This window comes from Saimiri boliviensis, chromosome 4 (assembly GCF_048565385.1).
Source record: "Saimiri boliviensis isolate mSaiBol1 chromosome 4, mSaiBol1.pri, whole genome shotgun sequence".
Taxonomy (NCBI): Eukaryota; Metazoa; Chordata; class Mammalia; order Primates; family Cebidae; genus Saimiri; species Saimiri boliviensis.
Genome location: NC_133452.1, coordinates 37,852,103 through 37,867,093, shown reverse-complemented (window position 1 = coordinate 37,867,093; position 14,991 = coordinate 37,852,103). Strand labels below are relative to the sequence as shown.

Genomic DNA, 14,991 nt, shown 5'->3' with positions numbered 1-14,991 from the left:
ACTTTAGGAAGGGAGAACTAATAGATCAGCTAATGTCATTCCCAAAGCTTAAAATTGATCATGTATAGAATTAGGACTCTTGCATTGTTAATGATCTGTAGTTATTTACGGTACTTTATATCTCAGCCCTGACCTGTCTTAGTCTAATGTAAATTAGCTCACCATAGTTGCATCCACTGGCCCTTTTCTCTCTCTCTCTCTCTCTCTCTCTCTCTCCTTTCTTTCTTTCTCTTTTCTCTCTTTCTTTCTCTCTTTCTCTCTCTCTCTTCCTCTCTTTCTCTCTTTCTCTTTCTTTCTTCTTTCTTTTTCGTCCTCTTCCTCTTCTTCTAACAGAGAGAGCTTTATGTATAAATAGCCATGAGTGTGGAATGCATCACATGAGGTTGCTTCCCATTCTTAGGTCATCAAAGCCTTGCAGAGGGTTGACAGCATGGTTGGTATGCTGATGGATGGTCTGAAAGAGCTGAACTTGCACAGATGCCTGAACCTCATCCTTATTTCGGATCATGGTAATCTGAATTTGCATTATTTACTCTTTAGGTGAAAGAGTCAAAGAAAGTTTGCTTGATTGTTTTCTCATTTCTTCTGAGTGTTATAGTTAATTCTTTTTTAAAAATTTGGTTTCTTGTAGAAAGTCTTCAGGAAAACATTACATTAAATATAAAATGTAAGTGAAACACAGAATTCACAGAAACCTAAGTGTCTATCAAGCACAATGTACCTGTATCTTTTGATTTGAGAGAGGAATACAACAAGAATTTGAGTAGTTAAAAAATATATTTTTCAATGTTAAATTTTTGTAGCTCTGCAATTTTAGATTTAATTGGAACCGAATATTGTATCTTCAGTTTTCTTCTTTTGTTTCACTCTGTTACCCAGGCTAGAGTGCAGTAGCATGATCACAGCTTACTACAGCCTTGACTTCCTGGGCTCAAGTGATTCTCCTACCTCAGCTGCTGGAACTACCTGGTTAATTAAAAAAAAATTTTTTTGGTAGATATGGGATCTTGCTATGTTGACCAGGCTGGCCTCAAACTCTTGGTCTTAAGCTCCCACCCATCCCAAAGTGTTGGGATTATAGGCATAAGCATTGTGCCCAGACTTCAGTTTTCTTTAGCATGATAAATCTGACTTTAGAAACATTATGTATTAATTTTGATGATATTTTAGTTTCACTTTTACTTACTATGATCTTTGTAACATGCTTATGTACAGTTTGGGGACTACAGAAGCAGTGTGCATACAGAAAGTAGGTTTTGTTTTTGTTCTTGTTTGCCTCAGAAATAATTAGAGAAATCTATGTTTAGAAACAGTTCTGAGAAGTTACATGCTAAAGAAGCTCCAGTCTTGGGATGTATGAGAGTGAATCACATACATACATTCCAAGTTAATATCCTAGGTGGTTTGGGGCAAATAATGGGGCTTTCATATTCAGTCTAAAACTGTGATAAGACATTCTTCTTTGCTCACATAATGATATTGTAATATAAAAAAGAAACATTAAAATAAATTTGGGTGATGGAAAAGATTTTGAAAAAAATGAAATAAGAGATACATCTGAAATTCTGTCTTACTTATCAGATGTTCAACTAATATGAGTACTACACCCATATTTAACTCTGTAAGTGAAAAAAAAAATCTGCTCTGCATTTTAAATTTTTTGTTAAGCTTACAGCATGTTTTGGGTTTTTTTTTTCTCCTAGGCATGGAGCAAGGCAGTTGTAAGAAATACATATATCTGAATAAATATTTGGGGGATGTTAAAAATATTAAAGTTATCTATGGACCTGCAGCTCGATTGAGACCCTCTGATGTCCCAGATAAATACTTTTCATGTAAGTATATCTCTGTGATAACTTTGAATATGGTCATATTAAGAATACCTTCCTCTAGTCTGGGTGCAGTGGCTCAGTCCTGTAATCCCAGCACTTTTGGAGGCCAAAGTGGGCTGATCACCTGAGATCAGGAGTTCGAGACCAGTCTGGCCAACATGGTGAAACCCTATCTCTACTAAAAATACAAAAATTAGCCCGACATCATGGTGGGCACCTGTAGTCCCAGCTACTTGGGAGGCCGAGGCACTAAAATTGCTTCAACCCAGGAGGCAGAAGTTTCAGTGAGCTGAGATCATGCCACTGTACTCCAGCCTACGCAACACACTGAGACTCGATCTCAAAAAAAAAAAAAAAAAAAAAAAAAAAAGCCTTCCTCTAAATCATTACGTCTCTACACTAAAGGAAATCAGGGTTAATTTTGTTCATGATTAAATCTCTAATGCAGATCTTTTGTATGGGAATTGATTTTATGGGGCCGGATGTGAGAACACAACTCTAACCACTTACCTATTGGTTATTCATGAGCTAAGTGTATTATTTGATGAGCTTGGTGCAATTTTATGTTGAAGTGTGTGTTTTAGTTTTATATCAGATTAAAGATTATACTAGAAAAAAAATGAAGAGAAAAATCCAACTACATTTGTTCAAATTTAATTTAAAATGATTTACTTAGTTTGGGAATAATATTCTATTGTGAGGAAGAATGCTGGCAGAAATGATTAATTCTATAGGCAATTGATTCCTGTCCTCAGAAATGCCTCCCTTAAACCATTTCAGAAACAATAAAGAATGTATCTTTTAAATAGGGAGGAATGAATTTCATGTTCTCTCTTGACTACATGTGGAACACAAACTGCCAAAAAATGTTTTAAAATATTTATTATTTTGCCAGTCAAGTGTATTTCATAACTGTTTCTACCTCTGTTCCCCACCTCTCTTTTTGATTAGCATCATGATAACTTTCAGATGTGTAGAGCAAATTATGTCTTCAAGTTAACTTTGAAACAGAAAGAGAATACAATTTTCTGACAGTTACCAGAATTGGTTTAGGTTGGACTATTTGGTAAGATATGTTTCAATAGTTAGATACTGTTGTCTATTAATGAAGAAAATAGATTTAACTGCAGGAAAATGGTTATGCAGATATATTTACATAGTGTCACAAAGCACAGGCTCCACATGCATAACATCGGTATGTTTTAACTAGTTGTTTAACTAGTATTTTTTTAAATTTAGAAAAGTAGTACATGACTGTTATAAAAACCTGTTATTGATAAAGACAGAACACACAGGCCAGGCATGGTGGCTCACGCCTGTAATCCCAGCACTTTGGGAGTCTGAGGCAGGCAGATTATAAAGAGATCAAGACCATCCTGGCCAACATGGTGAAACTCTGTCTTTACTAAAAATATGAAAATTAGTTGGATGTGGTGGCACACGCCTGTAGTCCCAGCTACTTGGGAGACTGAGGCAGGAGAATCACCTGAACCCAGGAGGTGGAGGTTGCAGTGAGGCGAGGTTGCGCCTCTGCACTCCAGCCTGGTGACACAGAACAAGATTCTGTCTCAAAAAAAAAAAAAAAAACAAAAAAAGACTCTAGAGGCAATAGCAGTCTCCAGAATAGTAGTCTCCAGAGCGGTTTTTGGGATGGGATAGCTAAGCTGTAGCCATTCCCTTATCTCAGTTATACCCTCAAGTTTCCCAAATTAAAGCAAAAACTGTATATGTATGTCATTTTACAGAAATACATAAAATGTATTTCTGTAAAATGTGTACTTTTATCTTGATAATTTTCTCAATTTTTTTTTTTTTTTTTTTTTTTGAGACAGAGTTTCACTCTTGTTAACCCAGGCTGGAGAGCAATGGTGCGATCTTGGCTCACTGCAACCTCCGCCTCCTGGGTTCAGGCAATTCTCCTGTCTCAGCCTCCTGAGTAGCTGGGATTACAGGCACGCGCCACCATGCCCAGCTAATTTTTTGTATTTTTTCAGTAGAGAAGGGGTTTCACCATGTTGACTGGGATGGTCTCGATCTCTTGACCTCGTGATCCACCCGCCTCGGCCTCCCAAAGTGCTGGGATTACAGGCTTGAGCCACCACGCCCGGCCCTAATTTTTTCAAACTTATATAATGTTTGGCTAAAATAAAATCTAGGAAGCTAGACAGTTACTGAATTGTAGTACAAGCTACCCTAAGTAAATCTATGGGCATACTATGCAAATTCAGTTTTTAAATTAGCCTACTTGCCTTCTCTTTGAAGTTTCCTCATGCCCCTCTTATTTCAAAATTCTAGATCATTGAATGTTGAATTATACAAAGTAAAAAGGAACAGCTTCCCACCTGAAGTCCTCCCACTGAACAACTCATTTCCTTTCTCTAGAAATACCCACTGTTAAGCTTGGACTGTATCTTCCCAGATTAATTGCATTGCATTTACAAAACACATACAATTTTTAGTTTTGCACAGTGAAACCATACCAGATGTAGATGGATAGATCTTTTGAGGGATGGATGGATATTTGCTGCTAAATGGATGGAGACATGGTTGGACAGGTGAATGGATAGTTAGATGGGTGAATGGATATGTGGGTTAACAGATGGAGGAACAGGTAGATGTTCTGTAACTTGTCTTTTCATTTAACAATATGACTCTATGTCACGGGAGTCATTACAGGGTGATACCTAAAGGTCTGTCTAATTCCTTTCAGTGGCTAACGTGTAATGACTTAAATGAGCTGTTTAAAACCTGCCTTGGTATTTAAATATAGAGTTTGAATCTGACATTGTCCATTTCTGTATTATCTTTTAATTATAGCATCCCATCTACTATTAATTCTTATGTTTGTTTCCCTCCAGTTAACTATGAAGCCATCGCTCGAAATCTTTCTGTGAGTATCTTTATTTTCCATTATCTAGTTTTTTTTAGATTTGCATAATATATATCGAAAGAAAAGTTTCAGCATCTATTATTGGAATTGAAGGATTAGAAGATTTTAGTAATCTAGGCCAACATGTAAATACTGTGTAGTTTAAAGATCTTTAAGGATGTGTCCCAACAATCTAAGTTTGAAAATTTTTTGAGAATTTATTTATTGGCATTGTAAAATTTATATGAGAAGAAATAATTTTAAAACTATTTATAAGAAATAATTTTTAAAGTAGAAGGAAAAACCCTATAGCTGTACCACCATAAACACCATTAGCATTATGATATATTTCTTTCCAGTCTTTTTTTATGCCTTAACAAAATAAGTTTCTATACTAATGCTGAGTTATCTATTCTACATTTTATACTCATACATTTTAAGTCTGCAGGAAAACACAATTGCAGTTACAAGGTTGTTTGAAAATAGAATCATCAGCAGTAACTTGAATGTGATCTAGTGACAGTCTAAGTTCTGGGGCTTTTATGCAGTAATAATTATGATTTCCTCTTAATGTTTCAAGTAGTTTGGAAGATTTACCTTGTACTTTATACAAGTAGTAAGAACTTTTAGCTGTTTTTCCATCTCTGACTTATTGGGCAGGCTGATGAAATGTTTGTGAAGAAAAATTTCATAAGAAGTTAGAAAGCAATTTCAAGAAAAGTTGACACATTTGATACTAGAGAAATTTCTTTGCTGTTTGTAATTTCAGTGTCGGGAACCAAACCAGCATTTCAAACCTTACCTGAAACATTTCTTACCTAAGCGGTTGCACTTTGCCAAGAATGATAGAATTGAGCCCCTGACATTCTATTTGGACCCTCAGTGGCAACTTGCATTGTAAGTTCCGACAGTCTCCCAGGTGAACTTTGCCTGATCTGTTAGTGATTCGGGGTAACCACTGAGCCCTTTTTAACAATACTGTTATGTGAAAACTGTGTAAGTATGATTCTCTTCACTCTAACCCAGGATTTCTCATGTCGGCCTATGGACGTTTGAGTTGGATAATTCTTTGCTGTGGAGAGCTGTCCTGCACACTGTGGGATATTTGACAAGGATCCTTTACTTTTCCCCACTAGCTGAAAGTAGCACCTTTTCTCCAATGTGACAATCAAACATGCCCCTCAGCATTGCCAAAAGTTCCCTGGGGAGGAGGGATCACCCAGACTATCCTTGGCTGAGAACCATCGTTCGGGCCTTTCATGTCCATATTGATTACTTCTTATAATCTACATTTGTTACCGCTTGCCATGGCATCTCTTCTACACATTACCGTTTGTCTAATTGTGCCTCCAAAGCCCAGCAAACAGTTGGTGAAAGCACTTTACTTTATAATGAATAACTGTCTTTGTTCTACACAATCAATAAACTTTAGTTCATTAACTGTTTTGGTGGTTGCCAAGAAATTAGTCATGATACATTCCCCCTTCAAGCCAAACCTAAGCAGTGAACCAAAATCCAGTAAACAGAATTAGACTGTCTCCACTCTTACTGGAGAGCTGGGCTTTGAGTTTTCAAAGAAAGAATACAAAAGGAGAAATGGTCCTACTCTCATGGGAGAACTAATATTTAGTAAATATCTAAATACCATGTTGCAAGCATTTCTTTAGGCTACATCATTATTTTTACAAATAACTGACATGAGAAATTGAAATTAAAGAAGATCGTTAAATCTGTGTGAATTCATGGGTAGTTAATTGCACAGCCAGTGTTCAAAACCACTTCTCTCTTGATGCTAGTGGTTTTTCTCCTGTGCACTATATGGATTATAGTTTATTTGTCCATGAAATAAAAGATAGAGGTGACTCGTTAATGCTTTTCAAAGCCAGGTGGTTTTATTTACTTTTATGTTGGTTTTTCAGAATAGTTACATACTTTTTATTAATGAAAATAATGTTATGATTATCAATTATGTTTTCTGAAGGGACTTTACATTTTTAATTCATATATGTCTAAATTAGGAATCCCTCAGAAAGGAAGTATTGTGGAAGTGGATTTCATGGCTCTGACAATACATTTTCAAATATGCAAGTGAGTAAACCTATTATACTTAATTGGCTTAAATCTAAAGAAAAAATGATTTGTGAAGTTTGAGACTTGAAAACACACTGTGATCATATTTCTTGAAGGAGAATTAATGAAACATATTTTCATAAAGCTATTTTTCTTTGAACTTTAAAGAATTTGGTTAAAATTTTATATTCATTGGCTATTACTAAAAAGTCAAAAAACATGAGATGTTAATAAGGATGTGGATGGAGAAAAGGGAACACTTATACACTGTTGAAGGGAATGTAAATGAGTACAACCTTTATGGATCACTGTATAGAGATTTCTCAAAGAAATAAAAATGAAACTGTGTCTCAATCTAGCAATCTCACTACTGGGTATCTACCCAAAGGAAAAGAAATCATTTTACAAACAGACAGCTGCACTCATATGTTTATCGCAGCACTCTTCACAGAAGTCAAGTCATGGAATCAACCTACATATTTATCAATGGATGATGGGATTAAAAATGGGGTATATATGTGAATATATGTATATATGTACATATATATGTATATGATGGAATAAAATGTGGCATATGTGTGAATATTTGTGTATATGTACATATATATATGATGGAATACTACTCAGCCATAAAAAAGAATGAAATCATGTCCTTTGCAGCAACGTGGGTGGAATTGGAGGCCATTATCTTTAGTTAAATAACTCAAACAGAAAGCCAGAAACCGCATGTTCTCACTTGTAAGTGGTAGCTAAACAGTAGGCACACATGGACATACAGAGTGAAATAATAGACATTGGAGTCTCCCTAAAGGTGGGAGGGTAGAAGGAGTGTGAGGGTTGAAATACCACTTACCGGTTACAATGTACACTATTCAGGTGATGGGTAACCAGACTTCACCACTATGCAGTATATCCATGTAACGTAACTACATTCATACCCCTAAATCTATAAAAATTAAAAAAATAATGAAATTTTATATTCATATTTCATGAACGTATGACTTATATATCCTATATTTCTAATAATTATTTTTCATATTTTGTGCTCTGATAAGAATATTGCTTTACAGTTGAAGAAAGCCAGAGATATAATAGATAAGAAGGTATCATGCTTATGTTCAGAGAAGAGATAATATCTTACATTTACTCAGCACTTTAACATTTTCAAAATAAACTTACAATAACTATCAAATTTGATTTCTGCAGCACTGTGTAAGGTGGGCAGGGTGAGGTTTGTATTCAGTGTCATAGATGAAAAAAATTTTTATCATTCATTCGGTTCTGATTGTCAAGTCAAGAATCGTAGTAAAACTAAGAGACATATCCTGAGTGTCTTTAGATTATGTGTGTGCTAGGGTTAAAACTATAATTCCCACAAAGTCTACCAGGCATGATAATTTTCCTCTTATCATAACCAGTTTGTATATGTACAATATGGATAACAGAATTTTTTGGACCAACTTGTAGACGGTTGAAATGCACTGATAAACTTCCTTTTCTGGCCATCTAGGCCCTCTTTATCGGCTATGGACCTGGATTCAAGCACGGCACTGAGGTTGACACCTTTGAAAACATTGAAGTCTATAACTTAATGTGTGGTAAGTGTGAACAGGTGGCTTTTTTCCCTTCTGAAAACAGACCTGAAATAGGATTATCAAAAGCAAATCACATTGTAGGCAACTTTGTGGAGATGACGGTGAGACAAGACAGATTTTTACCTTTTCCCTGACTCAGACCCACTGAAGAAATGTGGGGAATGTGTCATCTTATTACTTACCTGTTTCACTAGGCTGCATGCTGGTAAAGTACCCCACTCATAGCAGGCTGGTCTGCACACGCCCAGTGCCCAGCACTTAGACCCTTGGTTTAATGATTTGATTCTTGACTCAGAGCAGTGATAGAAGTTGTAGAAGAGACTGGGGGCAGTGAAAGGTGTACAAAATTGGTGGAACTTCTGGTAGCTGTAATGGTTGGATGTAGGTCAATGTCAGGGTTGTAGAAATGAAGGAGGAACCCATTAGGGATATTCTTGGTTTACTCTGTATTTTCTGAAATAGTCCTTTTAGGATGAAGCATTGTGTTTTAAATATTAGTTTCTTATTCTGATAGTGGTCCTAGGTATTTGCAAAGCCTTAAATATGTCTTAAGTACAGTTGTTTTAGTGGGAGTCTGTATAGTTTAAATGAGTTAACATATCCTAAAATACTTAAAAGCACCTGGCATATAGTAAGTGCTTACTACAAAAGTATTTGCTGTTACTACTTTTTTTTTTTTTTTTTTTTTTTGCTGTTACTACTTTTAAGAGCATGAGTCTTAGACAAAGCTGGTGTTGAATTCTAGATCTTCTAGTTAGTAACTCTGAGAATTGGGGAAAAACACTTTGATTACCCATCTACCAAATATTGATGATAACTTCTTAAATTGTTTTGGGGAATAAATAAGAAAATATATGAGCACCATGATTGGTACAAAATATGCATTCAACAGGCGATGACTGTAGTTATTGTCCACTTTAAAATTCAGAAATTTTGTAGTGAAGTACAGCATGCATATCAGTATTTCTATTGAAGATAGCTTAGTCTTAAGTACTCTAAAACCCAAGAGAGTTTTACACTTTTATTTTAGTTAGAATAAAGGACTCATATATTTGATTTTTAAAAAGTAAAGATCATGGTACATGTCTCCTATTTATTTTGTTTTGAAACATCTAAGTAACTCTCCCATTCTTAAAATTATGCAGATTTACTGAATTTGACACCGGCTCCTAACAACGGAACTCATGGAAGTCTTAACCACCTTCTAAAGAATCCTGTTTATACCCCAAAGCATCCCAAAGAAGTTCATCCCCTGGTGCAGTGCCCCTTCACAAGAAACCCCAGAGATAACCTTGGCTGCTCATGTAACCCTTCAGTAAGTATCATTAAGAAGTTTGGTCCAGTATGTATGTATGTATGGTTTATAGCACCCTCTGCATAGCATGTGCTGTAGAAATACTTAATAATCAAGTTAGAATGTAGGAGTCGGCGTAGGTAAACATATATTTTACTTGTAGAAGGCACATGCAGAATTTTTGTAATACATCTTTTCTCTTTCTAGTTTTTGCATTTTCAGCTGTATTTTTACTTGCTTGGTGCTATGACTTGACTTGAGTGTAGGTGTGGAGAAGTCTAGTTCAGTCCTTGAGCATCCTGAGTTAGGGAATCTGTGCTGTTATTCTAGTAGTGAGGTCATGAGCACATAGTAAACCAATTGCTGTATATATCTTTTTAAAAATACAATTCAGGTTGTTTAAATGTAGGAAGAAAAAATATCTTTTTGAAATGAATATGTGACATATGAATATATTACACTGTCCCTCTTCACTTCCATGTTAATGTATCATTGGAAAAAGATAAAAATACTAGACAAGTTATGAACAAAATTGATAAAATCCATAAATATAGCAATTTAGAGAATAGTTTATGCTTTACCTTTTGTTTTATACTTGAGTTAGACTAGAAGAAAGATTGTTGGAGTGTATAGATAAGAATTATAAGGCAGCAGTCATATTCTTAGTTTTTAATTCCTGGTGTGATGCTTATGCTAACAGTTTTTGCAGCTGTCATTCCTTTCCTTCTGTCCTCCTCATCAAAAAAAAAAAAAAGTCACTTCTGGCTTGTATGGTGGCTCACACCTGTAATCCCAGTACTTTGGGAGGCCGAGGTGAGAGGATTGCTTGAGACCAGGAGTTCAAGACCAGACTGGGGAACATAGTAAGACCCCTGTCTGTATAAAAAACTAAAAAAATTAGCTGGGCATGGTGGCTTATGTCTGGAATCCCATTTACTTGGGAGGCTGAGGTCAGAGGATTGCTTGAGCCCAGGATGTCGAGGCTGCAGTGAGTCATGACTGCACCACTGCACACCAGCGTGGGTAAAAGAGTGAGATTCTTGTCCTTAAAGAGAGAAAAAAAATCCACTAATACAAGACTATTATAAATGATCTTTGTTCTATGTTGGATTAATCAATCTATAGCGTTTCTATGTTACAAAAATTAAAATATGTCTCTCAGTCCTTAAAAATAGTTTATGACCTTTTTTAGATTTTGCCAATTGAGGATTTTCAGACACAGTTTAATCTGACTGCGGCAGAAGGTAAGGCATGCTATTCTCAAGTGTGGAATGTGAAGCAGGCTTTTTCTCAACACTGAAATGCAGATAACTGGTTTGGGGGCATTATTTGAGAATAACCAATAAAATGAAGGGAGTTCTGGAGGACCAGCTGATGAAACATAGATATTTATTTGCTTGACAGTTTAGACTGTTAGGCATAAGGAAAGAAGAGATATTTTGCAATGGATATTGTATGTAACATCTTTAGTGGAAGCTGAATCACACTTTATGAACGTGATGGAAGTATTCTGAAATTTTTGATGACTTCTCTAAGTTGATAGAGCCTCAGATTTCCATTTGAAATACCTACGTTTCTGTCTCACCTGGTTCTTAATCATACAAGATTATAAATTGATTTATTGATCTAAAGTTATTTCTTCATCCCTTTTGACTAAAAATAAAAATATAAAGACAGCTGATGAAACTTTATATTTATGATTTGAATGTTCAGGGTCACCGTAATATATTCTCTCATCCTTAAGTTACTTGGCATACATTTTTTTTTCTACTGGAATAAAGAAGTAAATTCTACATTAATTCTGATGTAAGCTTGTCTGTATAAAATCCCTATGTAAATGTTGGAATTAGAAAAATCTTTGATATCCCCAAGGTGGCAAAGTATTGTGGCGAATGATGGCACTTTCAGAATTGAGTAGACCCAAGATTGAATATGAGCTTAGGTACTATATATTATGTGGAACATATAGTATGAAGTATTCCCTGTCAGCTGCTGTTTCCTCATCTGTAAAATGGGCATATAATCTTAATTCATAGGGAGATGTAAAAGTCAGTTATATGATGTGTACCAAGCACTTGACATTTGGAAAAAGGGCAATAAATAATATCTATATTGTTATTATTTAATATAGTTTAGTCTCATAATTTCAGTTCTCTACTTCTGCTTTCCAAGTATACATGTCATCCAAAAAATTTGCTTTCTAAAGTGTGTCCTAAAGAATAAGTAACTAAATAATACTAAATAATTTTTAGTAATATAACTTTGAATTAACTGGAATATTTAGCAATTTCATATAGTGTCCTTGTGGTATCTCAATATTACATTGACTTTAGAATCTTTATAGGCAAAAATTACAGTGAACCTCACTTGTCTTCTTGTTTATGCTTCTATTCTTTATAATATAATTTTTTTAAATAGTCAAAAGTAAATCTTCAATATGGTCAAGTAGAGGAAAGGATTAGATGAGTGTATCACACCATATATTATCATATAATGTACACTAACTATATTTATTTTTATCCTATGACTCAAGAGAAGATTATTAAGCATGCAATGTTACCGTATGGAAGACCCAGAGTTCTTCAGAAGAAAAACACCATCTGTCTTCTTTCCCAGCGCCAGTTTATGAGTGGATACAGCCAAGACATCTTAATGCCCCTTTGGACATCTTATACTGTGGACAGAAATGCAAGTATTTGTCACCTCTTTCTCTACGTGTGGCTATCTCAAATGAACAATTAGGCAGAACATTGAATGCATAGTTTCTCATAGTTTCTCACTGTTAACCTTGGCTTTATCCTCAGTTCCCGCATTAGAGGAACACTGAACAGGGAGTCAGAAAAATGACGTTCCAGTTCAAGCTCTGCCACGAAGCAGCTGCCTGACTTTGAGAACTCAGACTAGATTTCTTCTGTGAAATGAGGGTTGTGTAGTAAAGAATTCTCTTTTGCCTCCCTGCCCCCAGTTTTGATATTTTATGATTTCGATTTATAATTGCATGAAATCAGCCTTAGGACCAGTCACGGTTACCCATTTCTATATACATGGCTATGTGCGGGCAAGTATTTCCTTCAGGTGCTCAAATCTAAGGGGGCCCACTGTTTGGCAGGGCCGCTGTTATTGCTCAGTAGCATCATTACAAGACATCTATAGGAAGAGTCACCAGGGAGAGGCCAGAATCCCGCCCACCACCATTACCAGAGGAAGTAGGCCTTGAAAGGAGTGAGAGCAAATATCTCAGAATAAGAGCAGCCTTCCCACTTACTTGTGGCCTCTCAGGTGCTCTGGTGAAGGAGATGGTCCTAGAAAGAGAAGGGGGAGAGATGAGATTGTGATCTTAGGTGGAATTGAAATTTTAAAGTGGGCTGAAACTGAAAGTGTCTGGAAGGTATGGGATGCCCTTAAGGGAAGGACAGAGGGATCTGAGAGAGCATTGTTCAGGGCAGCTGTTGAATTTTTAAAATAAAACTATTTACGAATCAGTGAGACTGCTAAATAAAAAGATAGGGATATGTGTGTTTATATATACTTTCTATGTTAAAAATATATGATACCCACATACATTTATATAAAGTTTCTTGAACTTTGATCTTTAAAATTTTTCAAGACTGTCTTTAAACACCAAACAACAAAATTTTTTGATTTTGTAATTGATCAGTCTACACCGTTTTTTACAGTCACCTCATCCTGTTTATTAATATTTCTATCTGAATTATGGTGCTTCTTGATTCCGTTTCATTTTCTTCTATAATTAAAATGTAAGACTTTAATTCTGATACTTGAGGTTTTTCCATTGTTGTTCAGTGACTGTCTCCCTTGCTCCACCAACTTTTGGCACTGTAGTTGGCTGTGGAAGATAGACTCAGATGTCTAAAAATCAACATTTTGCTATATAAGAGCTTAAAATTATATAGATCAAAACATTATAAACAGTATTTCATATTAGCACAGCAGAATCTGAAGATATTTGCACATATATGACAATTAGTATCTTTAATATTGTGAAGGATTTTTTACACTTTAGTTAGAAAAAAGAGTGAATATACTAGTAGGAAAATGGGAAAGTGGTGAAGGACATGACCTGAGCTAGAACTGCATAATTTCATGAGGTAGTTCACCTCTCAGTGTTAATAAAGCAATTTCCTTTTCTGCGCCTGATATATGAGAGTTCTTTTTCATTTTGTTCTTTAGGACAGTTTCTCTACAGAAGACTTTTCTAGCTGTCTCTACCAGGACTTCAGAATTTCTCTTAGTCCTGTCCATAAATGTTCATTTTATAAAAATAACACCAAAGTGAGTTACGGGTTCCTCTCCCCACCACGTAAGTTCCTTCCTCTCCTGACCGCCCCTTTTCTTATCCTATTCTCTTCCTTTTCATTTTCTTTCTTGTTTATCCTACCATACATTATAGGGTCATATATGTAGCTTTGTTTATTTATTGCCAAAAAGCTGTGAATTTGGTCTATAACTACCAAGGAGAAAATTTTAATCATCTAAAACTTGCATTTTATAAAACTGTATTTTTGTTGGGAGGGTAGTTGATTTCGTGCAGATACAATAGGCAGAACACTTTGTTTCCCTTCTGCATTTCTTTTACACAGAATTAGAGAAAACTAAAGTTGGAAGAAAATATCAAGGCTCTTAGGAAGAAGATCTAACTTTGTTGTTTAAAAAGAAAATGCGATTGTCAGAGAATTGGGTAAAGATGGAGGCTTAAGTATGCTTGCTCTTTCACTGATGCAGAACCTCTAGGGAATGGTTTTTTTTGAAGCTTTCTGGTTTTTGAAATGGCAAATTTGTATGTTGATGAGAAACCATTTTGGGGCCAGCCTTAAAAGGCAAACATCAGAAAACTCCAGGTACTCAAATACCATCAGCATCCAGTCCATTCCCAGAGTATGTGTCTGAAGTCAGAACTTGGCTATTGCATTATAAAAATAGACCAGGCCCAAGCCTCAAATTCATACAAAAAAGCCTTGTATGGCATTTCGAGACAGACATCCTGTGATGTTTTTTCTGGGTAGCAGGTGTTGTTCTGGAGCCAGATGTTCTCTTTTTTCTTTTCACTATGAAAAAGTTTAAGGAAAGAAGATTGTCAGCACAATTCCTTTTAGTTGAAATAAGGCTAATAAAATTCGAATATGTTTAATTTGGAGCTCTTGTTATTAAAGTTTCTGTTTCTTTGAAACATCTTGTAAAGACTTTTATTTTTGTAAAGGACTTGAACAAACACATTACATTTTCCCTTGACCCAGTACTTGGGAAAATTTTACAGGTTTAAGATAGTACTCAGCCAGTTTTTAAAAATGTTCCCCCTACCATGAGATATCT

General features: G+C 35.5%; 2 protein-coding genes across 2 annotated transcripts in view; both read left to right on the top strand.

Moving 5' to 3' along the window:
- The window catches only part of ENPP3 (ectonucleotide pyrophosphatase/phosphodiesterase 3), a 286,041-nt gene that overhangs the window by 212,310 nt on the left and 58,740 nt on the right, over positions 1–14,991 (top strand). The gene's annotated exons all lie outside the window — the stretch shown is intronic.
- The window catches only part of ENPP1 (ectonucleotide pyrophosphatase/phosphodiesterase 1), an 86,112-nt gene that overhangs the window by 57,985 nt on the left and 13,136 nt on the right, over positions 1–14,991 (top strand). Inside the window, exons 12-21 of the mRNA XM_039467772.2 lie at positions 401–509; positions 1,704–1,835; positions 4,691–4,722; positions 5,471–5,598; positions 6,720–6,789; positions 8,282–8,369; positions 9,512–9,681; positions 10,853–10,904; positions 12,194–12,348; positions 13,852–13,981. Coding sequence (XP_039323706.1) covers positions 401–509; positions 1,704–1,835; positions 4,691–4,722; positions 5,471–5,598; positions 6,720–6,789; positions 8,282–8,369; positions 9,512–9,681; positions 10,853–10,904; positions 12,194–12,348; positions 13,852–13,981 — 1,066 coding nt within the window. The remainder of the gene's footprint in view (positions 1–400; positions 510–1,703; positions 1,836–4,690; positions 4,723–5,470; positions 5,599–6,719; positions 6,790–8,281; positions 8,370–9,511; positions 9,682–10,852; positions 10,905–12,193; positions 12,349–13,851; positions 13,982–14,991) is intronic.